Source organism: Panthera leo, chromosome A3 (assembly GCF_018350215.1).
Source record: "Panthera leo isolate Ple1 chromosome A3, P.leo_Ple1_pat1.1, whole genome shotgun sequence".
In the NCBI taxonomy this organism is placed as follows: Eukaryota; Metazoa; Chordata; class Mammalia; order Carnivora; family Felidae; genus Panthera; species Panthera leo.
This window is the reverse complement of record NC_056681.1, coordinates 47,669,019-47,685,461: the sequence shown is the minus strand read 5'-3', so window position 1 is coordinate 47,685,461 and position 16,443 is coordinate 47,669,019. Positions and strand designations below refer to the sequence as shown.

The following is a 16,443-nucleotide window of genomic DNA, read 5'->3' as shown; positions in this document are numbered from 1 at the left end:
AAGTTCATTATCTTCACAACACCCTAAACTCAGATCTCTGTGGAGGGCCGATGTAGCAGACACTGGTGCCATGCCCATAGCCCCTTGGCAGCTCCCTGCAATTCTCTTCAGTGTTCCCTCTGGTCAGCTAGGTTATTCCTGTCAGCCCAGAGTGCCAAGAACTTGTTGCCTCCAGTGAGGAAAGGGGCTGGAGGAGAGCTGCCACAGCCCCCTCTCCTTGGCTCAGAAAACTGATGCAGGTGTTCCAGAGACCACGGTGCAGGAGCCCCAGTGTCACCTATGCACTCAGGCACCCTGTGTTGGTGCCCCCCTTTCCCTGCCTGACCTGCCCTCTCAAATGAATGACTTGTCCCCAGTCCTTGAGTCAGGGTCTACTTCTAGGGGAAGTGCCCCAACCAAAGACAGCGCCAGTGAGTAACACATCTGCAGGAAGAACTGCAGGAGGAACACCCTTTGTTTTCTTCAAGGGCCTTTGATGAGCTGCTGAGCGGAAGGGGCCTGCCGTGACCAGGATTCTCAGAACTCTGGCCCTTCCTGGTAACCCTGAGCTGGGAGACAGGAGTGCCAGTCCAGGGCCATGAGGCCGGAAGCATTTTCTTTTTTTCTTTCTGATGCCTTTTTGTGACACTGCCACCTCACAACACAATATATGCACCACAAAACCCTGAAAACTGCCAAATTTCACCCTATTTATTTTAATGTTCTTTAGGAGCTTGGCATTGTGTTAGACACTCTGTGATTCCCACGGCCCGGTTCCTATTTAAAAACTGCCCATCTATTTAAAGTTCATGATGGGGGGGATAAAAGAAAAAAGACTTCCAAAGCCAAAGGGAACATGAGATAGGCAGAAGAAAAATCCAGTTTGCTTCTAAAAAAGGCTGAAAATTATAACCATCCGTGGCCTCATGTCTCAAGTCTGAGAATTTTTTTTTTCTCTTCTGGCTGTTTGCAAACCAAAGTGGAATTTTATTATGGGTTACTAAGTGAGCTTTTTCAAGTTCTTAGTCCCCAAAAGTCTCCACTCACTCTGTAGCATGCCATTTAAGTTCCTCCTGCAGATGGGGAAGACAAGGGAGCCCAAATAAAACAGAAGGGTGTCTCCCAGCTGCAACGGTCTGCCCCCACGCCTCTGCATTTCCCCAGCGATTAGCCAGGGACCCAACACAGCCGCCTGACCTCTTTTACGAACAACAAAACCGTGATGAAGGCAACAGGAGTCAGAAAACTATTCACTGCAGGAAGCCCCAGTATCCGGTGAGAAATAAGAAGTACAACAGTACAGGATGCGCCTTGGGTCAGGGGGATGTGAAAAGCCCTCGGTCTTTGTGTTCTTCCCTGTGCCAGAACGTCTGCGTCGGAGCCCTCAGTTCTCCTCTCAGCTCAGCTGCTGTCACTGCACGGCTGCCAGCCTCCCGCTGAAGGGGACACGGGGCCATAATGGCCACCTCTGCCGGCCTGCTGCTGCCGCTGCTGCTCCTGGGCCAGCCCTGGGCGGGGGCTGGAGCTCCCGGGGAAGCTGTGGTGTGCGCGGGGAATGCCTGCTACACAGCCCACTGGGGCAAGCTGAGTGCCGCCGAGGCCCAGAGTCACTGCAGCAAGAATGGGGGAAACCTGGCCACCGTGAAGAGTGAAGAGGAGGCTTGGAACATCCAGCGAGCCCTGGCCCAGCTCTTGGAGTTGGAGGAGGCCCTAGAAGCTCGGATGGGCAAGTTCTGGATCGGGCTCCAGCGCGAAAAGGCAAAGTGCTTAGACTCCAGCTTGCCGCTGAAAGGCTTCAGCTGGGTGGGCGGCGGGGAAGACACACTTTACACCAACTGGAACAGGGAGGTCAGGAGCTCCTGCGTCTCTAGGCGCTGTGTATCCCTGCTGCTCTATCTGTCTCTGCCGTCTCATGCCAGCCACCTCTCCAAATGGTCTGAGGGCCCCTGTGGGACCCCAAACTCTCCTGGAAGCAACATCGAGGGCTTTGTGTGCAAGTTCAGTTTCAAAGGCATGTGCCAGCCTCTGGCTCTGGGGGGCCCAGGCCGGGTGGAATACAGGACCCCGTTCCAGGCCACCAGCTCCTCCCTGGACACTGTGCCTTTTGCCTCTGTGGCTAACGTGGCCTGTGGGGATGGGGACGAGGGTCGGGAGCATTACTTCCTGTGTAAGGAGAAGGCCTCAGATGTGTTCGACTGGGGCAGCTCAGGCCCCCTCTGTGTTAGCCCCAAGTACGGCTGCAGCTTCAACAACGGGGGCTGCCAGCAAGACTGTTTCGAGGGTGGTGATGGCTCCTTCCGCTGTGGCTGTCGGCCGGGATTCAGGCTGCTGGATGACCTAGTGACCTGTGCCTCCCGGAACCCTTGCAGCTCCAGTCCCTGCAAAGGGGCAGCCACCTGTGTCCTGGGACCCCACAGGAAGAACTACACGTGTCTCTGCCCCCAAGGCTACCAGCTGGACTCAAGTCAGCAGGACTGTGTGGATGTGGACGAGTGCCAGGACTCCCCCTGCCCACAAGAGTGTGTCAACACCCCTGGGGGCTTCCACTGTGAGTGCTGGGTGGGCTATGAGCCCCGTGGCCCTGGGGAGGAGGCCTGTCAGGATGTGGACGAGTGTGCCTCTGGTCACTCGCCCTGCTCCCAGGACTGCACTAACACGGATGGCTCGTTCCACTGCTTCTGCAAGGAGGGCTATGTCCTGGCTGGGGAGGATGGCACACAGTGCCTGGATGTGGACGAGTGTGAGGGCCCGGAGCATGGCCTTTGTGAGGGCTTGTGCCTCAATACGCAGGGGTCCTTCCGCTGCAGCTGCCTGCCGGGCTGGGAGCTGGGCCCAGATGGGGTCTCATGTACCGCAGGGTCCACGTCTCTGGCACCACAGACTGGGCCTCCCCAGGGAGAGGATATGGGAGATAGAGAGGGGAATCTTGTGTATTCTTCCACAATATCCAGGCCCACCGGGGACTCCGAGGGCACCTCCAAGGAGCCACCCACCATGAAGAGACCCTCCCTCCCATCTGAGGCTCCCACCACCCTGACTGCGCCTGACATGCTGGCTCCCAGTGGGCCCCCTGGTGAATGGATGGAGTCCATCACCCATCACCCCAAGGCTACCACAGATCGTGGGGAGAATATGGATGAGGCCAAACAAAGTGACAACGGCACCGATGGGCAAAAGCTGCTTTTGTTCTATATCCTGGGCACAGTGGTAGCCATCTTACTCTTACTAGCTCTGGCTCTTGGACTTCTGGTCTATCGCAAGCGGAAAGCAAAGAGGGAGGAGGAGAAGGAGAAAAAGCCCCAGAACGCTGCTGACAGCTACTCCTGGGCTCCAGAGCGGGCTGAGAACAGGGCCTTGGAGAATCAGTACAGGTAAAGGAGGCCTCAGATCACCTACAGGGGGCAGGAGGGTGGGCAGGTGCAGGGAGGCGGGAGGGCAAGGACCACCATACAAAGCAGGCGGAGCACAAGGGGCAGGCGCTGTCTAAACCCTTTGGCCCAGAGGCACTCACTGAGGCTCTTTCCCTGCCTGGTACGTGGACCACGCGGGTTTCTCCCAGGGTCTAGATGTGCAAGGCGGGTCAAAGCGGCTTCCAATACTGTCATCATTGTTTCTCATAGTCCAACGCCAGGGACGGACTGCTGAAAGGTGAGGCAGCCCCAGGGACACTGACAGTCGGCCATCACCAACCTCAGAGCTTTCCACACCCCATCGGAAGGGGCGACCCACATCCTTCCCAAAGACTGGACTGGAATCTTAGCAAACAGTTGTAAACATTCTTAAAAGCCTAGCACCTTGGAATATACAGGTATTTTCTACTTGTGCGTGGTAATCCTGAAGTAGAAGCAATGGGTTTGCATGTGATTTCTGGAATTTTGTGGATGTTAACAATTCTTACTCACTTTCCCTTTGCAAATTCAAATGTGACCAATTTCACATTTCCCACTGATTCTGGATGAATGAGTTACAAATCAGGTGCTAATGGGGCTCCTTCTAAACTGCTTCCCTGCTCGCTTGAACATCTGAGGAGAAAAGGCTGTCTGCTAATGCTAATTAGGGTTGAAATGATTTGTTCCTCTTGGTATAACGGAGACTAAATCATTGTTTAATGATGTAAAAAGCTTTTCTTTTTTTGTCAAAAGGAACATATTGAGGACTGGAAACATTTCTTTACATTTGCATTCATGTATTTTCCCATCACAAGCCCTGATAAGCTTGACCTTGTTGAAATCCTCCAGAATGACCATAGTACCCTGGACTGCTCAAGTAGCAAGGATGCTGGAAGTTTACAAATTGCATCTCCTAGTTCTTAACATTGCTAATAGTTTTGGGTTTCTTTGCAAGTGAAGTCTGGAAAGTGTGGGAGAAGGATGAAGTGAGTTGAAAGTGTTTTTGAAAGCCAGTAATCCAAAGAGCTGGAGAGAGAGGCCTGGGGTTTGTTTCACAAATACTTGAATCAATCCATCTAAATGCACTTGTGTTAATACACACTATTAATGAGGTGAACACCCACAAGGAGAAAAGTCAGAGTCGTCTCTCCTATGCCACCTGCCTTCCCTGCATTGTGCTCTGGATTTAAATGCTCTGATTGTAGATGGATGAAGCCCCTAGAAGTCTCTCATTCTGACTGTTAACACTGTATGAGGGAGATGAGATGCTGAGCTTTGAAAGCTGGCATCATAAAGCATTTTAACACAGCTCACAGTTGGTATTGCTTCCTGAGGGTGTGATTCCTGATTTGTGGCTATAGCTTGCAACCAGGTCAGGGACCAGACAGGAGGGACGCTGGCCCTGTGCTGCTTAAAGAACATTTGTCATATTTTTCTCTTGTTCTTAAAAAAGCGGGGGAGAAGAGAAGGAGAGAGAAAAAGAATAATTCAAATCTTTTGCAACCATAAAAACTGCCTGAAGCAATTTTAATTTATATCCTCCTTTTTAAATGCTTGCTTGTGAAGATTTCCCCTCCTGAGGTAGTGGTGGAGAGCACTGTCTCCTCATGTGGTTCTGCCTGGGTCACTGGAAAGTAGCCGTGGGATTCACCGATGATCAGAGCTTTTTTTTTTTTTTTTTTTTTTTTTTTACTTTATATTAGAGGAGTTTTAATTTTTTTAATATAATTTATTGTCAGATTGGTTTCCATACAACACCCAGCGCTCATCCCAACAAGCGCCCTCCTCTCTGCCCACAACCGCTTGAGTAGCACCAGGAGGACTCAGGTCACCTGCAGGCTTGTTGCTGTCACCATGCAGAACAGATTAAGAATGTGTTTCCTTCCGGGGATTCCCAAGTCTGCCTCTCAAAACCAGGGTGCCCTATTGTTTCTGGCTTTGCCTTAGAAACACATCTGTTCCAGAGGAGGACACCTGGGGCAGGAAGAGCTGCCAGGTGAACAGCCGGCCCCCAGAGTTAAGTAAATATCCTTTTGCCAATATTGAAATGTAAATTCTATAGTTCAGATTTTTTTCTTTTTTTTTTTTTTTGGAAAAAGAGTAACTGAAGGAGTGAGTATACAGAAAGATGAAGGTTTTGGAGGACTTAGCAAGGTGTTTGGAACTTTGCTTTTTAAAGACATCTAATATTATTTAGATTTCAGTTGAAATACTGGTGTGTAACACTCAGGAGACAAAGGCTTATATCCACTGGCCCCAGGACCCTTGGCTGTCTGTTGTGTGGGAACCAACCACGCCACTACTCAGAGCTGGCCAGAGACATTGCTGACAATATGTGCACTTACTTGAACTAACTGCAAATTCAACAGCTTTGCCTCCAGGCTTTTACAGTTCTACCCTTATCACTAGGGGAAAGAAGACCTTCCTATTTAGGCTTCCCCTAAGTCCCTCTGAGGGCCTGTGGGACCTTGTACTGGCTGAGGTCCTCAAACATGCTCTCTCATTTTTACAGTCTGACTTCTTCTACTGCCCAGCCCCATTTTTGACTTTTGTGTTCAAATCCCTCTGTGCGTGGGAATGTGAAGCCCTATCCCTGATGACAGGCAGACTGTAGATACCCACTGTGAAACACACAAGGGGAGAAATGGACCGATAAATAATTCCCCAAATCCCCTCTAGCAGAATCAGTCCGTTCGTGAGCAGATGAGCCCTACCTTCTCTCCCGGAAGCTCCAACCAGTGGCCAAGATCCCTGAATTGGATGATCTTATCTAATGAAAACCACTGGCCTCGAACAAATACTGTTCTCCCCTTTGATTCTGCTGCCATTTTGTATGAGGGATGTGAACTACTGTTTGGGGAGATGGGGACCCAGCAGTGGATGAACCACTGGCCACATGGCCATTGACAAACTAGTTGTCGGCAAACTGTCCATTTATATATACAGAAGCTCCCCGGGTGGCTCGGCCATGACACGGCCTGAGAAGTGGAGGGGTTGGAGCATGGGAGAGGTAGACTCTGCTGTGCACAGACTCCTCCAACTGTGTGCCTGGGCTGGGCTGGGGCAGACTGAGGGCTGTTCTGTCCCTGACCTGCAGAGCAGCAGAATGGCCAGGGTGATGGAGAAAGGGTGACAGGTCCATTTGGCAACAGGCTTAAAGACAATGGATACTTTTGCCCAAATAGAATTTCCCATAGTTCAATAATTCTAGGATGCTCTTGGACAATTTATATTAGGAAGAAACTCACCCTCTCCCCTCTCTCCATCTCCCAAGGCAGATAATTGAAAGGGAGAATGACTCCTAAAACATGCAGCCCACTATGTTCATTCCCGAACTTAGAGATAATCACTGCTCTTTTTTCTTGTTCATTTGAACATGTGATGCTGGACAAGCCTCGCTCCAGAATCTGAGGAGTGTAAAAAGCAAAGGTGGGGCAATTATCTGAAAATGCCTTTGAAAGAGTTGGACCCAGTGAGGTCTTTTGTAGGATGCACCCACCCCTGCTCAACATCATGACCTTGAGGCAAAAGATGGCCTTGCAGGTGTCCCTTTCGTTCACCCACATGCCTGATCATCATAATTGTGGCATCTGGCACCACACATCCACATCGTGTTTTCCCTTCAGCATCAAGTGGGTGACTTAAGTGGGTTCTGCCTTAAGAACGGGAGGGATGCAGGCTAACATCCTGTCCGTGATTAGACAAAAAGGTGGAATAAAAAGTTAAACATGTATGTGAGCGTTGTATGTGCACAGTACAGGAAGAATTAAGTTGGAAATGAATCTTTGTCCCTGAAACACACATATGTGTGTTACTATTCTTATGTTTCAGTCAGGAGCCCCTGTTTGAACTCATTCTGGTGGCACCTGCACTTTTATCACTGAACGTTACCTTTGGAAAATATAGATGTGATCACTAGCTGATTTTATTCCAACCCTCTTTCCCATAAACGTTTCTGTGAAAACTGAGAACAGAGGAGTTTTGATTCCCAAAAATGTACTACATTCAAAGTAACACATTTTTAAAAGCAAATATAGGACAGCCTTTTCCTATTATTTTTCTCCTTAGCTTCTCCATTGTCTAAATCAGGAAAACAGGAAAGCATGGCTTTCTAGCAGCTGCAAAATGGTGTAATGTCCCCTCCATGTTTCCATCACCTTAAACAATAGATTAGCATGGGAATCCGAGATATGATCCTTGAAAACATCTGTCCCTGTCTGGCTGCAAAACCTACTGCTTATAGCCATGTGGTTTGTGGCATTTGTCAACCAAAACAAACAAACAAAAAAGCCGATAATCAGAATTCTCCACATATTCTGTAATCAAATACCATATTCTGTTCCAGATTCTCAAAACTAATACACGCTGAAGTGCTCTTTTAAAAAGTGAATTGTGTTTTGACCTGTTCTTGGGGATCATGCGCATCTACTCTAGGAAGAAACTCTAGAATATCTTTCTCACATTGTTCCTCTTTATCTGTAAGGGGGCAAGCATTTTCTTTCCACAAATCTTGCCCAACATTCTTCTGGACTGGGTTCTTGGTGCACATTTGACTGAAGCTTGAATTAGGTTGTTTGCAAGGCCTTGTTCTATGACACTCAATGGGACTGTAAATGTCAGTCATCACTTCACAAATGCTAGATGAGAATTTAGTATTTTTAAATCTGTGTATTTGAAATTTGTTCCACTAATTCTGCCATCGTGGGATTTCTGTGCAGGGCGTCTTTCTGTCCTGGGCCCGACTGTTTCCCGGGGGGGGGGGGGAGGGCAGGCTTGGCTGATGCACAGGGCCTCGGAACTCTGAGAAACCAAGGGCCATATCGAGTCTGCCTCGACAAGCAGCAAGCCTGCCATCCTTTGTGTTTTATGTCACATGCCTAACCTAATAAACTCTGGACTGCAGTTGTTGTCACCTTGTTTCAATCTATTTCATAACAACTCAAGATACACTGCAGGACTTACATTCATGGCCATTAAGCATATCTGTTTCCCTTCTCAAAGAGCTGCTAAAAAAATGTACTTTGGCTGCTCCACTTCTGCATCTCTACCTACTGGTTGTGATACTGACCCCAAAGCAGCTAGGTTGGGGCAAGGCCCTGTCCACAGGAACAGGGACATTCAGAGGGATGGGGCCACAGTGTGTCCTGGGTCCTAGCTGCTGAACCCAGCCAGGCCGGACTCCATGCTTCCAGATATTTTCTTCTGACCTGGAGTCTACTGCCCCATGCCTCTCTGCCTGTTTAATTCCCCACATCATTTTAACTGCACAGGGGACACCTGGTGCAGGATTAAACATGTACAACTGGTGTGATGTGAGCACACCATTCCCTAATTAGCATAGGAGCATTTGTCACCACTTTGTCAGCAAAGCCTTTTTAGTTTGTTTAACTCATTGGACAGGCAAACCTGATCCCCTCCAGCTTGGCTGCATGAATCTCACTGTGGCTGGATGCCAGGGCAGCAGGTGTTCAGATCTGAGCCTGCCTGCCTCTTGGATGGTGCTGGGTAAGAACAAGGCTTGGATAGGATCCTGCTGTCCTGAAGATGGACAGGACACGTGCGATGACCATTCGTTTCTTAGAGTTAAAGAAAGCTGATCCTGTTAGCAGTCCAGTGAGTGACAAAATACATTTGGAAATTATATCTTAACATAAACAACCATCGCTGCTCCCCAACACACACACACACACACACACACACACACACACCACAATTTCAACATTGTTCTCTTTCATACAGAAAAACCCAAGGCTGGTGTTTCCTAATTTAGGAAAAGCCCATGAACAAAAATGCCAAATTTAACGTCTCTTGGTGACTTTTGCTATCTGCTAACTAAAATAACAAATATTAGATAAATATTTCAAATATGAATCATTTACAAGGAAATTCAATTTATACAGAGTTATATTTATTGCACAACAAAGTCCATTTGTAACAGATGACATGTAGATTAAAATATAAGACTCACATATGTATCATGCACACACCAGGGAGTTTAACATGGATGGATGAACATATCAAGTTCTCAACCTACTCTTAAATTTATTCAGTAAGAGGGGACAGAGCACAGGAAATAAACCCGCATACTCTAAGTCTCCATTAGCCCTTCACAGCTTCCTTATACCCCCAGGCCATCCTTTGTGGAGGAAATGATGGACAGGTAAGTGGTGAAAAGTGAGCAAAGGAGAGCAAAGAAATGAAAGAGCCAGGATAACCCATGAGGCCAGCAACCACTCCCAGGGAGCCTGAATTGACAGGATGCTCTTCACGGGGCTGCACATACATGTCCTCACCTGAGCCTCTGGGTCCCCACAACTGCAGCACCTTGAGCTGCTGCCCAACCCCAAATTCTAGTTTGGGGGTTTTTATTTGAAATCTGTCACCATTGACTTGGATGTTGATCTTCTCTTCTGGTTGAAACTGGTCCATAGAATTCAACTGCGTGGTTAGAAAGAAAGAAGGAAGGAAGGAAGGAAGGAAGGAAAGAGAGAGAGAGACAGACAGAAAGAAGGAGAGGGAAGAAAGGAGGAAGAAATGGAGGGAAGGAATGAAGGAGAAAGAAAGGAAGGAATGCAAGAAGGGAAGGAAGGAATAGAAGAAACAGAGATTTAAAAAAAGGAGAGAGCAGAGAGATGGGAGGGAGAGAGAGAGAGAGAGGGAAAGAGAGAACAGCAAGGTAAAGGATGACTCAGCAAGGTCATTGGGTCACCATTCACACATCTCCACTTCAGTTTGAGATATTTGGGGGCCATTTGTCCTCACTGCCATCTGTAACCTCCTTGACCACACTCACAGAAGGCATAGCTCTGTTTCGCCGAGTTTGGATGAAGACCAATGCCCTTTGTATCATGATCCTGCCAGCTCTTCCTGCGAAGCACTGCTTATCTCTCCCACTTCACGTTTTATGCCTGTCCACATAATTCATATCATAATGTTAAGCTGATTGATGACTTGTGTGCTGTAGAAATCCTTCTATGTTCAAATAACAAATGAAAATAATAAAATTTGTGAGGTAGAGCAAATAATTGTGCCTTTTACCCTGTTTCACCAGGGTCTTCCTTTCCCAAAAACATTATGTCACAAATCAAGTGTTTCACTTTCTTGTCAAAGCTATCATCTGCCCTCCCAAGCAGATGACCTGGGCATCCTGGTCTGCCTTCTCTGGTCACAGTGTGGGCACCCCAAGCTGATGACCCCTGGATGTACCAGCCTGCCTCCTCTGGTCACAGCATGGGCACCCCAAGCAGATGACCTCTGGGCATCCTGGCCTGCCTTCTCTGGTCACAGCGTGGGCACTGCGTGCAGGTTCTGCATGTTGACCACATCAGGCTCTTCCATTGACTTTGTCCCTGTCATCTTCTCTCATGGTGGTGTGACTTTGCTGACCTTTCTACCGGTTTTGCTTTCTACTTAAAACTGTGTGGTTAAGTGATTGATATGTATTTGTCAGATGCTTTACCAATATGAAGTATACCTTTCTTAACAAGTTCATATCAATTATATTTTGTCTATCACAACTGATATACCTGATTAATTGGTTACATTTGTTGAATACTTTTTCATTTTTAAAAAATTAAAAACAAATGTTCAGCTTCTTTGTGTCTCCTTTGTTTGTCTCTTGTAAAAACAAAGCTGGATTTCCCCCTCATTTTATCCAATCAAAAATCTTTGTCTTTTAATGGGAGATTTAACCTATTCACAGTTACTGAGATTACTAGTAAATTTGCAGCAGCTTATTTTGTTTATTCTATTTTTAATGTGTTTTTGGTGCTTCTATTCTCTTTCTCTCTCTCTTTTTCTCTCTTTTTAATCAATTATTGGCTTGATTGACATTTCTTTGTCTATTTTCTACCTTAATAGTATGGAAATTTGTAAGGACTGATTGTATTCTTCAAATGATTCATCTCAATTTTTGCCTCATATACTTAAACCTGTATTTCTCCATTGATATCTAATGTTAATTAATAGCTATATCCTTCTCCCTGAAAAAAGAAATGACAAGAATCGTAGCAATCTGTGATTTCTTCTCTCTTCTTCTCAAACTACACTAACCTCCAACACTATCACCCACCTTCACTGCATCTGAATTTTACTGTTTGATTTCTATACATTTTTATGATCAACACCTATTTAGATGCTACGAATTGTACATGATCTCCTTCTCCACTCCCCCTCCCCTAATTCCAAGTGCTCTTGGATTTCACAGGAGTGGAGCTAAATACCAAGTGTTCTGGTTGGTTGTTTTTTGTCTTTTACTGAGGGGGCCATTGAAGACTAGATTTGCTGCAACCTTGTGCTACTGGAAATACTTCTTTTCCCGACTGAATGATGGCTTACCTGGATAATGATTTCTGTAATATACAGATTTTCCTTGATTTACAATGGGGTTTCATGCCAGTAAAGCTATTGTAAGTTGAAAATATTGTAAGTTAAAAATGCATTTAATATGCCTGACCTCCTGCCGCCCCCCAACATCATGCCTTAGCCTAGCCTACCTTAAACATGTTTGGAATACTTACATTAGCCTACAGTTGAGCCAAATCAACTAACCCAAGGCTTATGTTATAATAAAGTGCTGACTATCACATATAATTTATGGAGTACTGCACTAAAAATGAAAAGCAGAATGGTTGTCAGTGGACCATTTGTTGACCCTGGTGATGGTGTGGCTGAGTGGGAGCTACCCCTGCCCAGCATCATGAGAGAGGATTGTAACTCATATCACTAGCCTGGGAAAAGATCAAAATATGAAATTCAAAGTGTGGTTTATACCGAATATGTATTGCTTTCACACTGTCATAAAGCCTAAAACCTAGGTGGAGTGATGGTAAGTTGGGGACTGCCTGTAAACTATCATCCTCAGGAACGCTGTAGATACGGAGCCCTTGCATTCTCGCAGGCTGTTCCTGGTGTGAAGGCTGATGTCATACGATTATTTTCCTTCACAAGCAATTTGTTTTCTTTTCTATTCTACTGCTGAATGCTTTTATTATTTTCTCACTTCCTTTTGTGTTCTGAGGTTTCATGTCAGGTGTACAGATGTGGTCCTTCTTCCCATCCTGCCTGTGCTAGAACATTCCCATCTCGGGAGGGTGCTTTATTCTGGCACTTTGTGAACTTGAACATGTGTGTGTTGGGGTGCTGAAGGGGTGCTAAATCCCACAAGGGATGCTGAAGCCCACAGAGCTGGCCTCAGCCCAGAGTTTCTGAGTCAGCACGTTGGGGATGAAGCCCGAGAATTTACATTTCTGACAGGTTTCCAGGTGAAGCTGCTGCTGTTTCCTGGAGAACCTCTGCTTTATTCAGTTTAGGGCAATTTTCTTCTCTTACTATTGTGAGCATGTCTCTTGTCTTTTCTCTTGACTCTCTTATTCTGGAAACAATTTGTAGGTGGTTCTCTTTTCTGTGTCTCCTGACTTTTCTTCCATACTTTCCACCTTTCTGTTCTGTCTCAGTGGGTTATGTTCCTTCTCTCCAGCCTCCCAGGGATGCTTGCTCGGCCTGCTTTTTTTCAATGCACTGGATGCCTTCTAACATAGCTTATAATTTCCTTTCATAATTACGATGCATTATTTATCATCCATATTTATATATATGCAAGCTCCAGAAGGCCAGTGGTCTTTGACACACCCCAGGCATCTAGACCAGGGCCTGGCATACAGTGGTGCTCAATAAGTGTTGAATGGTGAGAGAGTAGGGCATTGGAGCAGTATAACAGGCAGGGTGAGCCAATGCTACCCCTGGGTGGTCCTGTTTGCACCCTTGACATCTGTGACCTCTCTCTCCCCTACCAGCAGGCAGAGACCATCAACTGTCCCTTCACAGTCTGCTCAGCCTGACCGTGTCTGTCTCAGGATTCTGCCTATACTCAAGCCTTCACTACAGTTCCCCTGGACTGTCACCTTAATGTCCATCTGGCCTCCAGGCTCCTTTCACTCCAACTCCCAAAAGCAGAGCTGGATACAAGGATTCCAAAGCAAGTACTTTCCTTAGAAGTATGAGGAACATTGGTAGAGTCATGTAACCATGGAAGTTCTAGGAAATGTATTAAACCCAGAGGGGTCATTCCACCTGCAGGACAAGGGAACCAGGGTATTCATACACCGATTCCTGTCTGTAGTGGGGAGGCGGCTGCCCTCAGGGGTGGTGGTGAGTAATTGCTGGCACTTCCAGACTACCAAACATATGGGCAGAAGGGCTGAGGAAGCCATCAGGTACAGGGATGGGGCACAGGCAGATGGGATTTGACCCGCACACAGTGAAAAGCCTAAGGGCTACAGGTTAAGCACTGGCAGCATCTTCACCTGTCCCTTACATCCAGCTGAGACACCCCTTCCTTCTTCCACAAGTCAGACTGATTTTCTCAGGAGGAATCAGGACTCTAAGAAAGGGGTTCTCTTTCTGGATTGTTCTATCTAATGTCCTCAATCACTTAATTCTCAAGTGCTGGCTCAGTGACTATGGCCTCCTAAGAGATTATAAGGTGCTAGAGGGAAGGGACTGCATCTTTATTGTGCCTCACACAGTGCTTCACACATAGTTGAATAATAAATATTCTTTAAATTAAAGACCAACTGGATATATTATTTCATGTGACATGTTATTAAAACCACATAGGGGAAACCATTCATTTAACTTTTACTACTTACTGGATGTGAAAATAGTATTTATTGATTGAGAAACAGGCCCTATTACTATTCTCACTTTAGACAGGGAAGTGAGAAACCTGCCCATGGTCACACAGATGCCAGCTGATGAAGTAGGGATGGAAGCTGGTGGTGTCAGTCTTGATCACTAGGTTTCACTGCCTTCAATTAACATGAATGGGAGCTATAATTGAAAAAGTGTCAACCAGCAACAAGCTAGACTGGTTGTCCTCTCAACCTATTCAAGATAAGAAAGGTGGAGCATGAAGCAATTGTGGGTAGTTTTAATAATATTTTATGTCCAAATGAACATACTTAAGCTTGTGCATTCCCCTGACACACACATACAGAGACACACACAGACACACACTGACACACACACAAGTACTGGGACTGGAATCTCTACAAAGCTGCCTGCCATCCCCAGAGAGATCGTGCCACCTGCAACTCACCATGATCTGAGGGCAGATCCCACGACCACACCCTCACTGATCCCCAGAGTGGTCATCCATCTTCTGTCTGGATCAAAATGATGTGTTTGTGTATGGCAAAGGAGGAGGAGGGAACAAAGCATGTGCAAATCACCCTGTAGTTGTGCCTTGCCCTCAAAGGCTACTTCTCCACTGAGGCTGTCATGTAAGCCCATGGGAATGCAGCAATCTTTTCAAAACTATAGACTAGTTTCTTAAAAACCTGAATATACATGTATGATGTAGCAGTCTCCTCTTAGATATTTACTCAAGGGAAATGGAACCATCATCTATACAAACTCTTGACCACAGATACTCACAGGAGGTTTATTTATGGAGGCTCAACCTGCAAACTACCTAAAAATTCATCATCAGGTGAATGGATAAAGATTGAGCTTTTTACCATACAGTGAAATATTCTGAAGAAGACGAAAAGGAAGAGGAAGGAGGAGGAGAAGGAGGAGGAAGGAAGGAAGGGAAGGAGGAAGAGGTGAAGGAGAAGAAGGAGAAGAGGAGGAAGACTTTTGTTATACACAACAATGACATGGGTAAATTTCAAAAGTATTATGTTTTGCAGAGTAAACCAGACACATGAGACTATAACTCACATGATTCCATTTCTATGAAATTCTAGACTGGGTAACACTATTCTGTCATGCTAGAAAGTAGATCAGTGGTTATATGACAGTGGAATGAGAACTGATCACAAAGGACCTTGAGGGAACTTCACGGGAAAAAAAAAATTCTGTTTTGATTGGGTGGTGGTTACATGAGTGTTTGTATTTATCAAAACTCATCAAACCATACCTATAAAATGGGTACATTTTATTGTATATAAATTACACCTCATTAAGTTTATTTTATTTTTTATATTTCTTAAGTTTTTTATTTTAACTCCAATATAGTTAACATACAGTGTTATATTAGTTTCAGGTGCACAATATAATGATCCAGCAATTCGAGACATTAGTCAGAGCTCATCATGAAAAGTGTACTCTTAATCGCCTTCTCCTATTTCATCCATCTCCCCAGCTCCTCTCCTCTGGAAACCATCATTAAGTTGACTTTAAACTCTTGGTTAGTGATGTTATAGATAAAAATAAAAGTTTATAAGTTGTGATCTGTATTTTTTATGGAACAGGGAACCATGATTGAGTTGGGCTTCATTATTGCAGAGGTAATAAAAAATGAATGACTCTGAAGTTAGCCTTGAACCGTATGAATTGTCTCCAATGCTGGTTACTTGTCTATATCTTGCACTCAGCTTTAATGATTGGGGAGGTACCTCTTCTATGACCAGTCTTCTCTCTACCTCTCTCCAAGGTAGCACAAGAAATATTAATCCCCTTCATTTTGCTGACCTCCATCAAAACATTCAATAATACCATGAAGAAAATATCTTGTCTGCTCCACACCCACTTTCCTCTCCCATATAAGGAATATGGACTTCCCATTATTGGGTTATTTCTTTTATCACCACCCCCCTTCTTCACTCCTGTAAATCATCTAACTACACATTTCCTTCTTTGAGATGGCCAGTCAAACCCTACCCTTTGGCTTTAAGCCGAGTACTTTTAGGAAAGCAGCTTTTTACTACGGAAACAACTTTTATGTTATTAAAATTCATAAGTAAAAACAACTTTAGAAAAGCTCTTGGTTACTGCAGATGCCAAGTTGGAAGTGAAACCAGTGTCAGCCGGAAAGTCATGGCCTTTCATTAAGATACTTTTTTGCATTGCACAGAGAAGACCAGATGCCCAGAATGACTTCTTTAATGCTCACAGAGACTAGATTTGATGCTTAATGCTCTGTGGCTGAAATTAAGTGTTGTTTGTTAACTTTAGATACATGATGAATGGTCTTCACCATGAGGCATTTATCCTTTTTGAGCACAGAAAAAAATAGTTCATTTGGGCCTTGTTATTTCAAAATTTGGAGTCAGAAGGTCTAGAATCAACT

At 45.6% G+C, this 16,443-nt stretch overlaps 1 protein-coding gene across 10 annotated transcripts in view; it reads left to right on the top strand.

The window, feature by feature from the left end:
- The first annotated feature begins 1,099 nt into the window (after positions 1–1,099).
- CD93 (CD93 molecule) overlaps positions 1,100–16,443 on the top strand; it is a 33,692-nt gene continuing 18,348 nt past the window's right edge. For 2 of the 10 annotated variants that reach the window (XM_042931765.1, XM_042931764.1), the window contains exon 1: positions 1,101–3,350. In XM_042931765.1, coding sequence (XP_042787699.1) covers positions 1,438–3,350 — 1,913 coding nt within the window. In that variant the 5' untranslated portion in view covers positions 1,101–1,437. Of the gene's footprint in view, positions 3,351–3,538; positions 5,060–5,107; positions 5,394–10,478; positions 10,895–13,162; positions 13,460–16,443 lie in introns of those variants that run through there. The other 8 variants (XR_006200591.1, XR_006200590.1, XM_042931762.1 and 5 more) reach the window with 8 other exon arrangements.